General features: G+C 41.5%; 1 protein-coding gene across 3 annotated transcripts in view; it reads left to right on the top strand.

Annotated features, from left to right (window-relative positions):
• Positions 1 to 14,354, top strand: part of LOC106815591 (intracellular protein transport protein USO1-like) — a 31,886-nt gene extending 17,532 nt beyond the window's left edge. For all 3 annotated transcript variants that reach the window (XM_014820069.1, XM_014820068.1, XM_014820070.1), the window contains exons 3-12: positions 2,891 to 2,977; positions 4,128 to 4,206; positions 4,515 to 4,629; positions 5,558 to 5,742; positions 7,725 to 7,880; positions 8,334 to 8,411; positions 8,595 to 8,678; positions 10,995 to 11,153; positions 11,546 to 11,713; positions 12,272 to 14,354. In XM_014820069.1, coding sequence (XP_014675555.1) covers positions 2,891 to 2,977; positions 4,128 to 4,206; positions 4,515 to 4,629; positions 5,558 to 5,742; positions 7,725 to 7,880; positions 8,334 to 8,411; positions 8,595 to 8,678; positions 10,995 to 11,153; positions 11,546 to 11,713; positions 12,272 to 12,484 — 1,324 coding nt within the window. In that variant the 3' untranslated portion in view covers positions 12,485 to 14,354. The remainder of the gene's footprint in view (positions 1 to 2,890; positions 2,978 to 4,127; positions 4,207 to 4,514; positions 4,630 to 5,557; positions 5,743 to 7,724; positions 7,881 to 8,333; positions 8,412 to 8,594; positions 8,679 to 10,994; positions 11,154 to 11,545; positions 11,714 to 12,271) is intronic.
• Positions 14,355 to 15,117: the final 763 nt, after the last annotated feature.

The following is a 15,117-nucleotide window of genomic DNA, read 5'->3' as shown; positions in this document are numbered from 1 at the left end:
ACAGTTATACACTTCTCTGGCGGTCATATACGCCGCCGTTCAGCAAAAACTAACTACGCGTGACAAATGTCATCCAAATCTATCATATTGAGGAGTTGGCGATTGTGTGCACAACATCACGTTACATGAAGAACTTCAGGCAAAACAACGTCGCCACATCTTCAACATGACGGCTGTCGACAGTTGCCTTCAACACGACGTAGGTACTGCTGTCATGACGTTGCAGCACAGAGCAGAGCAATACGCAGAGGAATCAGTTGATGTTACGAATAGCCACATAATGCGCATACTCTCTCGTACAACATCCTCATCCATTTCTTCATGCAATCGGGTGCGATCTCTCTGATGTTCACTATCAATGGTTACATAGGACAGGCGTCATTGGCGCTGTACAACTTAGTGAAAACGCCTAAGACCACACGGAAATGGAACCACCGCGAAATCAAAAGTTTGCTCTCGCCCCCCATCTGTTACGACCCCCATCTAAGTCGCCGAGTTCCTCCACGTCCCAAATCTCCGCCCTCTGTGTCCCCCGCGTAAGAATCCGGACTGTTCGCTGTGGCAGCTATGGATCCGTGCGCCGGCCTAGTGCATTCGGCGCACGGATCCATAGCTGCCAGCACTGCATACTGTTGTAGGACAGTCCCGCGTCGCGTGCACCTTGCCGCGGAACTGCGCTCAGCGGTTAGGATCAACACCTCCTTTCGGCAACACTTCTCTGGTATCCCGTCTCATCTTGATATAGTTCTTAATTATAGTGATGAGGATTCATCTCTATTATTATTATCATTCATTATAGTCACTGTAAACAGACGGAATTGAGTCTGTTATACGTATTACCTAAAGAAATTTACTAGAAATGCACCCATCATTGCGTGATTTCACATAATTATATTTGATTTTACAATTGTAGTATATTCTAGATTAAAAAACTGTGGCCACGAAAACCCGTTAATAAGGCTGCCAGGGTCTATGTCTCCCTGGGTACTGCCGGAACGTACCCTGATACTATCTAATATGCCAGACCGTACCTCGCCTAGTCCACTAACGAGTCTAGGGAGTCGCCTACGCCTACTCCCTAACCCTAACGCTAACCCTAACCCTGACCCTACCCTAACCCTAACCATATCAGATAGTTACCAGGGTACGTTCCGACAGTACCCAGGGAGACATAGACCCTATCAGCAATGGCGTAACCAGGATTTTTTAACAGGGGGGCCAAAAACAGCAAACTGTGCAAAATGGTGGATGACTTAATATTTTAATGGTTCCTCCGCCTCCCTCTCCACACCCTACGTTCCCCCACCTCTCGGCTCTGCAATCTTTGTTTCAGGCGCCATGCATAAAGGCGACATTTTTGTTCGTTGTTCTCTGCTACCAAGATATATAAAAGGAGAGGGGTGAAAAACAGGCGGGGGTATGGGGGTCCGCCCCCAGAACATTTTTAAAATGTTGATTGCAGGAGATGGTATTTCAGGCACTTTTGAGTACATGTAAGCCTACAGCCTTCATTCTGACTAGGACAATTCTCTTTTAGTAGAACAATTCTTTCTTTTTTTCTTTTTTTTACTTATGGATCAACATTTGGCCCCCTTTGCCTCCCCCCTAACTACGTGCCACTGCCTATCAGCGTTAATAAGTGATGATAAAGTTACTCCCACCCTCTATTATTTATATCGTTATTGTTTTAAACACACTATTGATGAAGAAAACACTAAACCATTTTCTTCTGGTCATCAATGCCAGCTTTCAATCTCAATCAATATTTACTTGTTCGACTACTGTATGTAATCATGGCATAAGCTTTAAAATGTACTTGTTATGAAGTGAAGACTGTAACAATAGAGGCCACTGATTGCAACTCACGAAGTAGAGATTAAATTTTAATATTCACACTAGGGTCTATCTATTATATCAGCATTCCAAGTTTGAACCTTGATATAATATTTCAATTGTCATTGGGGTAAGCATGTGTCGAGGTTTTCTCATGGTATATGCTCTTACAGACGCAGCAAGAATATTGGTGTTTCTTCTGATAAACCTATTACCAATGTTTTTCTTATTAATGAACGCCAATTTTAAGTCGTCTAGTGAGTTTTTTGTGTCCTAAAAGTAGAGGAATCGTCTTTTGTGAAATTAGGAAAAAGCATAATAAGAATTCTGATAATGTTTATAAAGATAATTTTAAAGTCAGATTTAATATATATGTGTAATAAATGTTTGATTTATGCATTACTTGCTCATATGTATAAGTAGGTGTGAACCAACCTTGTTGACTCTAACACAGTGATTAATAGACATTGTCATACTTATATAATATTGTCTGTTTTAATTTAATTGTGAACGGGCACTGTCGCAGATATATTTAATTTAATGTAATAATAATTGTTATTACTACCTGTTGCTATTGACTAACTGCTAACTGACAGCATAGCTCACAGTGTAGCAGATTTGGTTGCAGATATTAGTAATAGTATTAGACCTGGGCTTCTTTATGGTGGACTACCACCATCATCAATACCATTTAATGCTTGACTGTGTCATAAGAACATTTATAGATCAATTTACACCTATTCATTGATTTATTAACTGCTTTATAATGTCATGGACACGAGTTATACGTTTTTGCTGGATTTATACGTGCACAGTCACTTCTCTGCACTCTTAATATTCAAATGTTTAACCATGAAAAATGATGACCATCCAGTTGATTTCTCTCGGGTTGTAATCTGTCAATTCTAAAATGAATTTGTGATTATCAGCTCATGTCACATATCACTGAACGTTCTAGAAGTCGTTGGGCGTGCGTGATACAGAAATGTTAAGGTAGGGCAAAATGTTTTGTGATTCTTATGTCTGACGTCATACCTGCAATATGTTATTGTTGCAGTAAAATCGACACCAGCAACATTGAGGTGGAGTACATAAAGAATCTACAACAACAGATCTACTTCTTAGAACTCGAAGTCAGCTTCTTATATCCTTTTATGCTGCAAGGTCTCAAATTTGTTTGATAAAGGTTTTGACAGTACATTCCTAATAAGGCAAAGATATCTTAGCCCATTCTGCTGGTAGAGGTATCGATGGATTACTGATCAAGGATGATGAGCCTAAAGCTCGCCGCACACGCTGTGGAACTTGCTGCGCCATCGTGGACGACGATGGCGCAGCAAGTTTCACAGCGTGTGCGGATGCAAAGTCCCTCGATCTGCTTCGTGTGGAAAATATCACACGTGTTTGATATTTTCTTCCACGTGTGGAAGATTGAGCAGCGTGTGAGGAGTGGCTGTGTAAATTTCCACACTCAATTCGCATTGTTCTTGATTGTTCGCTTGGACACGGAGCGTCGTTGAAGAGAGCGTTCACACGACGTTTGATCGATCAGTTCTTGGACATGCCTCTATGCGAGCTGCCTGATATGCGAGCTGCGAGCTGCGAGCTGAGAAAAAAATACAATGCGTCCAAGCGAACAATCAAGCGAACAATGCGAATTGAGTGTGGAAATTTACACAGCCACTCCTCACACGCTGTTTAATCTTCCACACGTGGAAGAAAATATAAAACACGTGTGATATTTTCCACACGACGCAGATCGAGGGATTTTGCATGCGCACACGATGTGGAACTTGCTGCGCCATCTTCCACGTGTGGACGATCGCGCAGCAAGTTCCACAGCGTGTGCGGCGGGCTTAACCGGCTATTTAGTCCGAACCATTGTTTCCACTGCTATGCTAATAATGGGCAACATATTCCTGATGGATTGTAGTGAGAGAAAAGGAGAGAGCGAGAGCGAGCAAGAGAGAGATAGGGAAAGAGAGAGCGTGCGAGATAGATGGAGACAGAGAGCGAGAGAGATAGAGAAAGAGATAGCAAGAGAAATAGATGGAAGAAGGGAGACCAAGAGAGGGAGACAGTGAAAGCAGGGAGAGAGAGGAAGAGAGAGAGAGAGAGATAGAGAGAGAGATAGCAAGAGAAATAGATGGAGGAAGGGAAAACGAGAGAGGGAGACAGAAAGAGAGAGAGAGAGAGAGAGAGAGAGAGAGAGCTGCATGGTTGCCATTCTTTACCGTTCATGTAGGATAAGCAAACGCAGTTTATGGTTGTGTTCCTTTACGGTGATTGTGCACGAGAGAGCTGGCTAACAGGACGTCCAGTCTTCATCCTGTCATGACGGCAGAGGCTGAGAAAATGCTCAGTAAACTCAGGGTACGTGCACATATATGCAATATACACCATTCATTTCGAAATCTTGCGACAATCTAGGTTTTCCTTAGGTTAGCATTTCCCGGTTGGTCGGTTACGAGGGTTCTTGAAATTAAGTGGCTGAACCACCGATGTAAGCAGTTTATTCTATCGTAAGTCAGGTGGCGAATTTTCATTTCACTTCACGTTTGCATCAAGGTTTTGTCAGGAGGTGTAAATCTTACTAAGCAGTGTATCTATCACTCTTTAATTAATCATGTATAACGATTATAACGATTTATACTATTGCGTAGAAATAACATGTTTTTCAGGATATGCAGAGGGAAATTGACCAGTTGAGAGCCGACTTGAGGAGAAAAGATACTCAACTGGAGTTGTCTGAAGGAGAAAAACTTGGCCTACTCGATAAGGTCAAGGTATCTGAAGGTAGCTAGACATGCAATAGCCTCTTTTCACCCGAACCTTTACAGAGTGTTCACATGCATCTTTTGGTCTTAAATAAATCTTTGAAAGTGAGCAGCTGGTGTGTATCTTGCCTGCGAGGCAGTAAAATTTTATTTATGCAGAGTTTGTTTAGGCCTACTAAGAGCGTGGGTGACATAATCAATTGGCAAAGGCTCAAAGATTGTAATCGGCCACAACCTCATGGTCGTGGAATATTGACCTTTTTAAGATCCGGAAAACTGAAAAACGTTTTGCCTTAGATGTATGAACCCTGTATTGCATGCTGTACAACTATGTAAATGATGCATGACAGTAATTTCTTACCTGTTGGTATCTATGTCAGCTAATTAATTTATATATGTGTGTGTGTGTGTGTGCGTGCGTGCGTGCATGCGTACATTCAGTATGATAAGCCCACACTGTAGTCACTGCAGGCAAAATTTAATTGTAATTATATTGTACTTGAATAATACCAGCTATTTGAGTACACATGTTTATAGGAGTTGTAGAATAAAAATAGCTGTGGCTTTTGTTGTTTTGTTTGTTGGTGTTGTTGTTGTTTACACTGGCAATGTCATGTTGCTGTTTTTATCGTTGCCGTTCCCTGTGCGAAAACTATTGTTTTTCCAGACAACAAGACACGCAGTAAGTGGATGATGGTGCCATGTTGTTGTTTCTGTCATTGCCGTTCCCCGTACGAACACTGTTGCTGTTTCTCTTATTGCCATTTCTGTTCAAACACGTACTGTTGTTGTTGTTGTTTCAGATGACAAGACACGCAGTAAGCGGATGATGGTGTCATGTTTTTGTTGTTGTTGTTATTGTTGTTGTTGTTGTTTACACTGGCATTGTCATGTTGCTGTTTTTGTCATTGCCATTCCTTGTGCGAACACTGTTGTTGTTGTTTCAGATGACAAGACGCGCAGTAAGCGGATGATGGTGGAGGAGATCATCGACATGAAGAAGCAGATGGAGATGCAGCGGAAAGAGATGGCGCGTCGCGACAATCAGATCTCTGACCTTCAGGCCGTGGTCGAGCAGAAGACGATCGCACTGCAGAGCAGCGAACACAAGGCAGAGGTGTTTCGCAACCAGGTAACGAGAAACGTAACCAGCGTATAATAATATATATATATATAATATGTAACCATTGATCTACACTAGTGTATATAGCAGAAGATGATGTCACTGCAGAGCAGCGAACACAAGGCAGAGGTGTTTCGCAACCAGGTACCCGCCCGCCCACCTCTCGGAGAAAAACGTAACCATAAACGTAAACTGGTAATGTAAATGTAACCAGCTGCCCGCCCACCTCTCCCCTCTCCCTCCTCCCGAGTGAAACGTAACCACTGATCTGCACTAGCGTATATATATAACACATTGTGCAGGATATGGAGAGAGGAATATTGAACAGCTGAGAGCTGACTTGATGAGAAAAGATGCTTAAGTGCAGTTGTGTGTTAAGCAGAAAAATTTGCTGACTTGGTACAGGTGTAGCCACCTGGAGGTAGACATTTTAATAGCCCATCTTTACACAAAGCTTTCGAGAATAGTCAAGATCTTTTGTTCTCTAAAAAGGTTTCCCCTAAATTCGAGGGATTTTGCGTGTTCATATATTGAAGTCAAAATCTATCAGGTATGAGATGTAACTTGTGTGTGGTTGTGTGCCCATGTCACCTCAATAATACGGAATCAATCAATTCTCGCGTAGCTAACACTTGGTACAGCTAGAGTTGTTCCACAACCACATACGAAAGCATAGAATTAAGGCTCATTTGAAATTGGAATCGGGAAATCTTGAGTGCTTTTATGACTAATCGGATTACGTGTTACTTTCCACTCGGCGACCGAATAGAATTCGGCTTTCATTTGTTGGACATGTTCACATTCGCATTTCGAATGGGTGTTTGGAGTTTTCGTTCAATGGTGTTCTGAAACCAGGTATACTAGATCATCTGTATGAAGCTGCATGTGGGTGTTACCTTGGGTTTTTTTTAAACTTAGGAAACCATGCCACGTTGAATTAAGAATATTTCCTTCATCAGAGAGGCACCAGAGCAAATAATTTTTTATCAACACTTATATAAGACAGGGAGTGATATGTACATATACAACATGTGAGAATGGATCAGAAAAAGTATGTAAGAACAGCCATGGCAATTATTACCATGAATATCTGCAAGATTTTCGAGGTACCAGGACAAGTAAGGAGGATAACCACAGCACTTGCTGTTGGTGGTGTGGTGAAATTCGAGCCATGGATGTGTGGCCACAATGCTTTACTGGAACAACATCGCGTGACTTTCGTGTAACTTGCACTCTCTGGTGCTCGTATCGATACAAAGTGAAGACAATTGCCCTGTTATTGGTGTGCCCCCTAGTGACTCATGCATCATCTAATATGAGTGGTTCCCTGTCGATTGTGCGTGTAGACTGACAATCACATTACTGATTCGAAACTGCTTTTGCATGTGGCCAGTTTGCAATCTAGATAATTCCTCCGAAGGCTACCTTTGCAGTGATCGTAATGCAGGCATGTGAATTGTTCTCACTCGACGATTTGTCATCGCAGACAATAGAGTCGAGATACGTCAGAGATTATACGCACGCAGCGACTTCTCGAAAATCGCTTTGTGGTGTTTCAATTACCAAATTGCATCTTAAATCATTAAATATTTATGCACTTCAGCTATCACAGAACCTGATGCATGACTGTGCAGGGATCGCGCATGTAACGGGTGTCATGGCTTGCTGTTTGTGCTGATAAACAAATGGAATTACATTATTCCGATTGAATATTAGAGCCAATAAGATTTTTGCGCTTGTGAAAATCAAATTGTTGCATAGAACCCGTTTGGAGTGATGAGTGGGTCAGATAATGCACTCAGAGTAACAGGGTACTGGATGTGCTACCTGCAAGACTGTTTCCCACACTGCAAATCAATAATCCAACCAGGACTTGGGCCGTGGGAATATACCTACTGTATGTATCATACTATGGTTTGTCCTTTTTTAACCACCTGTTTGTTGGAATTAATCCGTTCCCGTTAGTGCTTATCCGTCTATATGTCTTATAGATTCTGCAGACTGAAGATCAGCTAAATAAGGCTAAGCTGCTGGTGGAGGAAAAGAGAGTGGAAGTGCTCAGGAAGGAGTCTTCCATAAGAGAGATGGAAGACAAATTCTACAGCAGTACCGTGTCCGTTCAGGAAGCTGCCACTAAAGATCTACGGGTATGTAACAGCACATAACACTGGGCACCTACAAGGGTGCCATGGTGGCATCCGTAGGCTAACTAAGAAACTATATCGTATCTCCGGATATTTGCTAAAGACCTACAAGTGTCCCTGGTAATTATAGCTTACCTTAGACCTACAGTTACCTGAGTGACTTGTGCACTGTAAGTTCTCTAACTATGAATATACCAGTGGACAAATTGCTCATAAAAATACCTATATGTCTACTACACTTGACTAAGGAAACGTTCTTGCGTCTTGACTCTTGAGACGTGAGATCTTGGTTAACATGTTAATCAGATTTTAAGTTGCAATTATTCTTTGTCAAACTTAATTTGCTGCTATAATAGCTTGTTATAATTTCACCCACACACATGTTTGAATCATATCGGTCGACTATCCCGGAAATAATTTATCTAAATTATGCCATTTTATATAATTGTTTGACAGGAAGAAATCCGGTATGTAAAGCACAAGTTAAAAGAGGCAGAGATGAGTGCAGATCAAGAAAGGTACCTACGTAGCAAGGTAGGAAACATGTCTATCCAACACCAATGGTTTTGTTATCAAAACAATTACATAATTTCAGCTAAGGTGACACTTGAGTTTTTACTAGAATACTGTAATATTTGAGGAATTATCCCAAATTAGTAGGATATATTTAGTAGGAACAACATTCTGTGCTAAGTAGTACTATATAACATGTTTCAGATTGGAGATGATAAAGCCTCTTTGATAAAGGAAAATTCTTCTTTAGCCTCTCAACTTTTGGAACTGCAGAAAACAAGAGATTTGGTAAGGTAGTACATCAGTATTATAGGCAGAAGAATATTATGTAAAATATGTTGCAAAGAACTTCTAAAACACAGATGCATTGTGTAGTAGTAGCTGTAGAGTGTTTTATATCTAAACGAGAAGGAAAATTAATAATTAATAGAAATCATTTCTCAAATTGAACTTTTCCAGTTTAGTAACTACAACAACAACAACAAAAACAAAAACAAACAAAAACGAACTATGTCTATGCATTCTGCCATTTATTGGTTTAGGACCCCCAAAATTGCCACACTGTTAGTTGATCACTGTTAGGGTGGCCTGAGCACATTTAAAAGGATACGGTAAAGGATTTCAAAGCAAGTAATATATTAAAAGTACGAACCCTTCGAAGTGGCGGTTGTTGTCGTAGCGCACAATGCATGTTGGGATTCTGCATTTCATGTTGCATGTTCTGCGATAGCGCGCATGTAAAGGAAATCAACGTGCACTAACAGTACAGTGCATTATGCCAGAAATGCTGGCAGGTTACGGCTTCCGTTTTGAGCTCAGGCGTAATCTGGTGTTTCTCGATTGGCAGCGAGTCAGTTGTACATGTGAGAGTGCTGGTGAAGCACTGTCCACTGCGTGTATACGGTCTACGCTGTTTACTGTATAAGTTAATATATGCAGTTAATATATGTAAAGAAAATCAACGTAGACTGAGCAGTGCGTTAAGCCAGAAATGCTGACGCATTTAGGTTTGATATGAGGTTTGTGTATTTATTATATTATGATAATTATAATGATAAGGAATTAAGTATTCTTTCCAACTGGGATGGATATGGCATAAAAATGTCATGTTTCAGTCATTTAGCAGGTGAACTATAGATAGAAGGTGAAGTATAGATTTGACAGGGTTTTTAGCTCATCTGACGAAGTCAGATGCAGCTTGTAGAATCGCATGATTGTCCGTGCGTCCGTCCGTCCGTCCGTCAACAGTTGGGCACAAATCTTAACCGCTCGACGTACGGTCACGATATTCGGAACGTCGGGAAGGGGGATCGTGAAAAGGACTCAGGATGACAAATTTGGGGGTTAAGGGTCAAAGTTCAAGATGTGTAAACGGAGGGGGAATATTTCCCCCTTGACTTAAGGTATAGGAGGAAATACGGAATTGCGGCACAAATCTTAATGGCTCGACCTATGACCCTAACCCTAACCCTAACTGCTCAAAGGTCGTTGGATCGAATCCCATCAGATTTTTTATTATTTACCTGTTTTCTGTATTTTTCTATCTTTATCCATTTAACTATTTTTTTTCCAATTAATGCAAATATTTACATGATTTATTTACAACAATTTAATAACAACACATAATTTTTACAACAATTAATTTTTTTTTTTTTTAATAGGGTTAGGGTCACAATGCACCATAAAACAGGAGTTTCAGGCATGCAATTTGTATCAACCAATGGGATTTGGGAGGTATGCAGAATGCAGAAGGTTGCTGAAATGATGTGTACGCAACTGCGTATCTGCATATCTGCGCCTAACAAAGGTGTCACTACGCACGACTTAAATGTTACGTTTATAATCATAGCAACAAACCTCAGATGAGCCCAGACGCTCTGCAGCTCTTGTTTGAGATATCAATGTAGGCAATTACATTAAATCCTAAAAATCAATGAAAATTATGATTTTGGATGAATTTAGGGTACAGTCTCCCATTCTCCAGTTTTCTTAAAATGGTGGGGTGGGTGGGGGTCCAGTGCAGGGGTCAGTGTGGGGGCAGGGTGAAAGAGGTGCATAGCTGCTGCCTGCTACACTTACCTGACATTTCACCCCAGGAACAAATCCCTCTAGACATTTTTGGGAAGTTTTTTTGCACATTTTGCCTAAGAGGTAGTTCGCCATATTTGCACCCAAAATAAATAAAGTTGTTCCTAAGTGTTTTTTCCCCGGGCAACGCCGGGTACCCGGCTAGTTATATATAGTATTTCCTGCAAGAAATCAAGTCAAGTTTTATAACTGAAATTTCAATTAAAATGTTTTTTAAAGTTGTTAATTCCATTCGTACATAACAACATAAATATTGCATTATGTATAGGTCCCTCTAGGCAATGTAAAGGCAATCTAGGCCCTCTATGCAATTTTCAGGAGTAAATAATCAAATTTGTGATTATTTTGTGATTATTTACTCCTGAAATTTCGCAAGCATGGTGGCCACATGGTGGCGCCAGATGTCACTTCTCATTCCAGGATATTCAAATAGAGGAAAAATAACCAAGGAATCCTAATCATTTGTATATGTGTTTTAATGTATTAATCGTGCAATGCGTGTTGCACTCACTGCAGGAGAAAACGTTGAAGGACCAGCAGGAGGGCAGGAGAACTGCAGAGATATCTGAGCTGGTACTGCTTAGAGACAGGGAGAAGGACCTCCAGCGACAAGTCACACAGCTCACCGAACAAGTCACCGACGAGAGGAGCAAATGCACCAAGTATATCGACGATGTATATCTACATTGGTTGTTATACTATTGATAGTAGATAGTTGTAACATGCACGTTTTGCAATGGATTTCATGGTTTGCAAACTATGTGATCTTGATGCGATAATCATGATGATCATGGGGTGATCATTAGCAGCATTATCTTAATTTAAATTAATGTCCATTTATGTTACATGCCAATTATAAGCGTTGAATATAGTAATTAGAAAACTTTTAATTACTAGTGAACTGCAAAAAGCTTGTATGTAAAATATTTAACACTTGAACAATTTTATATTGCTGATGGATCAGTTCATTCTTCCAACCCTATTATGCACTCTCCTCGTCTCCTTCAGTATTCTGTGCTTGTCAGAATCCTAGTTCTGGATTTCATTTGACATTTTCTTTCTTGCAGATGGGGAGGTTAGAACGGATAAACACTAGTAAGGACATAGAGAGCACGTCCATGAAAACACGGCTGACTGATGTAGAGGGTGTAAAGACCAACATTGAAAGAGACGTCTATCAACTGCGCAGGGACAAAAGTGTGCTTGTGGATCACGTGGCTGAGCTACAGCAGCAGGTAGGTATATGAGAGCCATATGTATACAGTGTGAGCAAAAACTAATACGTGGCCGTGTTTAATGAGTGTATGATGTGTTTTTGCTGATTCCGAGAAAGTGCTCAGACAAATTAAATATGAGAGATGATTTTCTATTATCAGTTAGATCGCTTTCTTCCTGTAGATGGCGCCTATAGCTCACTTGAAAAATAGTGATAACTAATTTTTTTGTCAACTTGTTCATTTTTTATACTTTATGCTATATATATCTTTTTTGTGAGCATAATAAAGTTAGGAAAATTAACTAGAGAATTGAATTGAATGTTCTAATCTTTTTTTGTATCACCTGCACCCAAACATTCATAATTATTTGAATAATATGTCGGGTTGCATGGTTGTTAAAACAATTTCAAGAGCTAATAATACATGATAGGTATTATTATCTCTTAATAACATACTTTGCTATTTATATATTTATTATTTATCTTTTCAAAAAAAATTATTACTCAAATAGATACGTCTATTACGAATCGATTAAAATTACTCTTTTTTTCCCCGCGCGTGTTCCGATGCCGACAGATCAAACGCAAGGACGACCAGATTCTTCGGCTGAAGGCAGAGATGCACGCACTGCAGAGTCGCATCTCCTCGCTGACGGACGAGAACCAGATGCAGCGATCGATGCAGACCCAGAAGTGGGAGGAGTTTGAGAAGCTCGCCGAGGGCATGAAGAACCTCAGTCGCACGATGAGCATCCAGTCGTCGAGGAAAGAAAAGAGCACGCCTTTCTGATGACCTCGTCCAGTCGTCGAGGAAAGACAAGAGCACGCCTTTCGGATGACCTTGTCCAGTTGTCGAGGAAAGACAAGAGCACGTCATTCGGATGACCTCGTCTAGTCGTCGAGGAAAGACGAGCACGCCCTTTGGATGACCTCATCCAGTCGTCGGGGAAAGACAAGAGCACGTCCTTTGGATGACCTTGTCCAGTCGTCGAGGAAAGACAAGAGCACGTCCTTCGGATGACCTTGTCCAGTCGTCGAGGAAAGACAAGAGCACGTCCTTCGGATGACTTCGTCCAGTCGTCGAAGAAAGACGAGCACGTCCTTCGGATGACTTCGTCCAGTCGTCGAAGAAAGACAAGAGCACGTCCTTTGAATGACCTTCAGTCGTCTAGGAAGGACAAGGGCATCTACTTCTGATGTCCTCATCTAGACATCCAGGTAGGAAGAGTGCACACTCTTCTAATGACCTCGTCCAGTCATCTTGGAAGGAGAAGGGTGTGCCCTTCTGATGACCTCCTTTAGTCATCCAGGAAGGACAAGAGCATTCACTTCTGATGTCCTCATCCAGTCTTCCAGGAAGGATAAGGGTGTACCACTTCTGATGATTTTTTTCAGTGATCCAGGAAGGGCAAGGGTGTGCCCTTCTGATGACCTCCTTCAGTCATCTAGGAAGCACAAGGTCATCTAATTCTGATGACCTCATCCAGTCATCCAGGTAGGAAGAGAGCACACTCTTCTAATGACCTCCTAAGGGCAAGGGCATGACCTTCTAATGACCTCCTTCAGTCATCTAGAAAAGACAAAAGCACACCCTTCTGATGAGATCTTCCAGTCATCCAGGAAGAACAAAGGCACACCCTTTTGATGACCTTTAGTCATCCAGGAAGGATAAGGGTGTGCCCTTCTGATGACCTCCTTCAGTCATCTAGGAAGCACAACGGCATGGCCTTCTGATGAGGTCCTTCAGTCATCCAGGAATGACAAAGGCACACCCTTCTGATGACCTCATTTAGTCATCCAGGAAGAACAAAAGCACATTTTCTGATGACCCAGTGCTTCTCTGTGTGCTATGCCACATCAGTAGACATAAACGTTGTGCGTTCGTGCATGCGTGCATGTTTAAATCTCGTTGGCATTTTGAGAGTGTTGTGAAACACTTTAATGGAAATGTGGGTGGGGCTAACGGCGCAGGGGAGGGGGGTCTATGGAGGCAGGGTAGCTCGACATGAGACAGACAGGTGTCTGAATTGGGCATGATGACACACCTGAGCATGCTTAGAACACGAAGGGGTGTGATTGTCCAGAGGTATTTAGTAATAAAGTGATGCGCGAAATAAGGTTGTTATATTAGGACACTGTTTAAAATGTATTGTATTTTAATTTCAGTGCTGTGCACTTTCCTTCCTGTTCCTGTGACTTCCGTACCGCACATATAATTTGTTTAGATGTACGCGACATAATTTGTGCGCAAGATGCTACTGGCATGGTATCAAATGCGTTTTATTCTGTATATACATCAAGAGTAGATAATAACACATGATGTATAGAACCAAGTCAAGCAAAGAAGAATACAATTTAGTTAAGAGGTTTGTTTAGTGTTAGAAACCACTTTAAGTGTTTTGATCTAATAGCTTCTAGTTTATCTGTACAGGTCCAAGAGAGAAAAGGATAAAGCACACAATCCGTCCAGAGCGTATAAATCAAGTTGATTTATATGCTCTGATCCGTCCATGAACTGGATTTGCACGTTCAGTGGGTTTTCTATCTAGTCATTGAAAATTTTTACATTTTGTTAATGCATGCCTGCACGCGCATATGTCACTTTGTTTGTGTGTGTATGTGTGTATGTGTGTGTGTGTGTGTGTGTGTGTGTGTGTGTGTGTGTGTGTGTGTGTGTGTGTGTGTGTGTGTGTGTCCGCAGCGCACGTTCCCCGGTCGTAATGGGGGCACGCACGCAGAACGCAAGTCACGCACATGACACGAGCACGCACGCAACCACACACACAAAACAACACACCGGACAAAACACACACAGACACGAACACAGCAGCACGAGGCACACAGGTGGCGCAGCACAGCAACACACACCCCAGGCGAGTGATTCCATCACACGAAACACATTCTAACATGCACCAGCCACAACACGACACATCACAGCTATGACACAGCGACACAGGGAACTGGACATACGGGGGCGCGCTCGCGAGGGGGAGAGCATTAACAAAATTCTTAAAAATTTCAGATGAAGCTAGATAGAAAACCCACGTGAGTGCAAACCAGTTCATGACGGATCAGAGCATATAAATCAACTTGATTATACGCCTCTGGACGGATTGTGTGCTTTATCCTTTTCTCTCTTGGACCTGTACCAGATAAACTAGAACGAACTATTAGATCAAAACACTTAAAGTGGTTTCTAACACTAAACAAACCTCTTAACTAACATTGTATTTCTTCTTTGCTTGACTTGGTTCTATACATCATGGTTTATCTACTCTTGATGTAATATACAGATAAAACGCATTTGATACCCGATGCCAGTAGGCATCTTGCGCACAAATTATGTCGCGGTACATCTAAACGAATTATATGTGCGGTACGGAAGTCACAGGACAGGAAGGAAAGTGCACAGCAACTGAAATT

The sequence above is a fragment of the Priapulus caudatus genome, unplaced genomic scaffold, assembly GCF_000485595.1.
Source record: "Priapulus caudatus unplaced genomic scaffold, Priapulus_caudatus-5.0.1 Scaffold1153, whole genome shotgun sequence".
NCBI classification, from domain to species: domain Eukaryota; kingdom Metazoa; phylum Priapulida; class Priapulimorpha; order Priapulimorphida; family Priapulidae; genus Priapulus; species Priapulus caudatus.
This window is presented reverse-complemented; position numbering and strand designations above follow the sequence as displayed.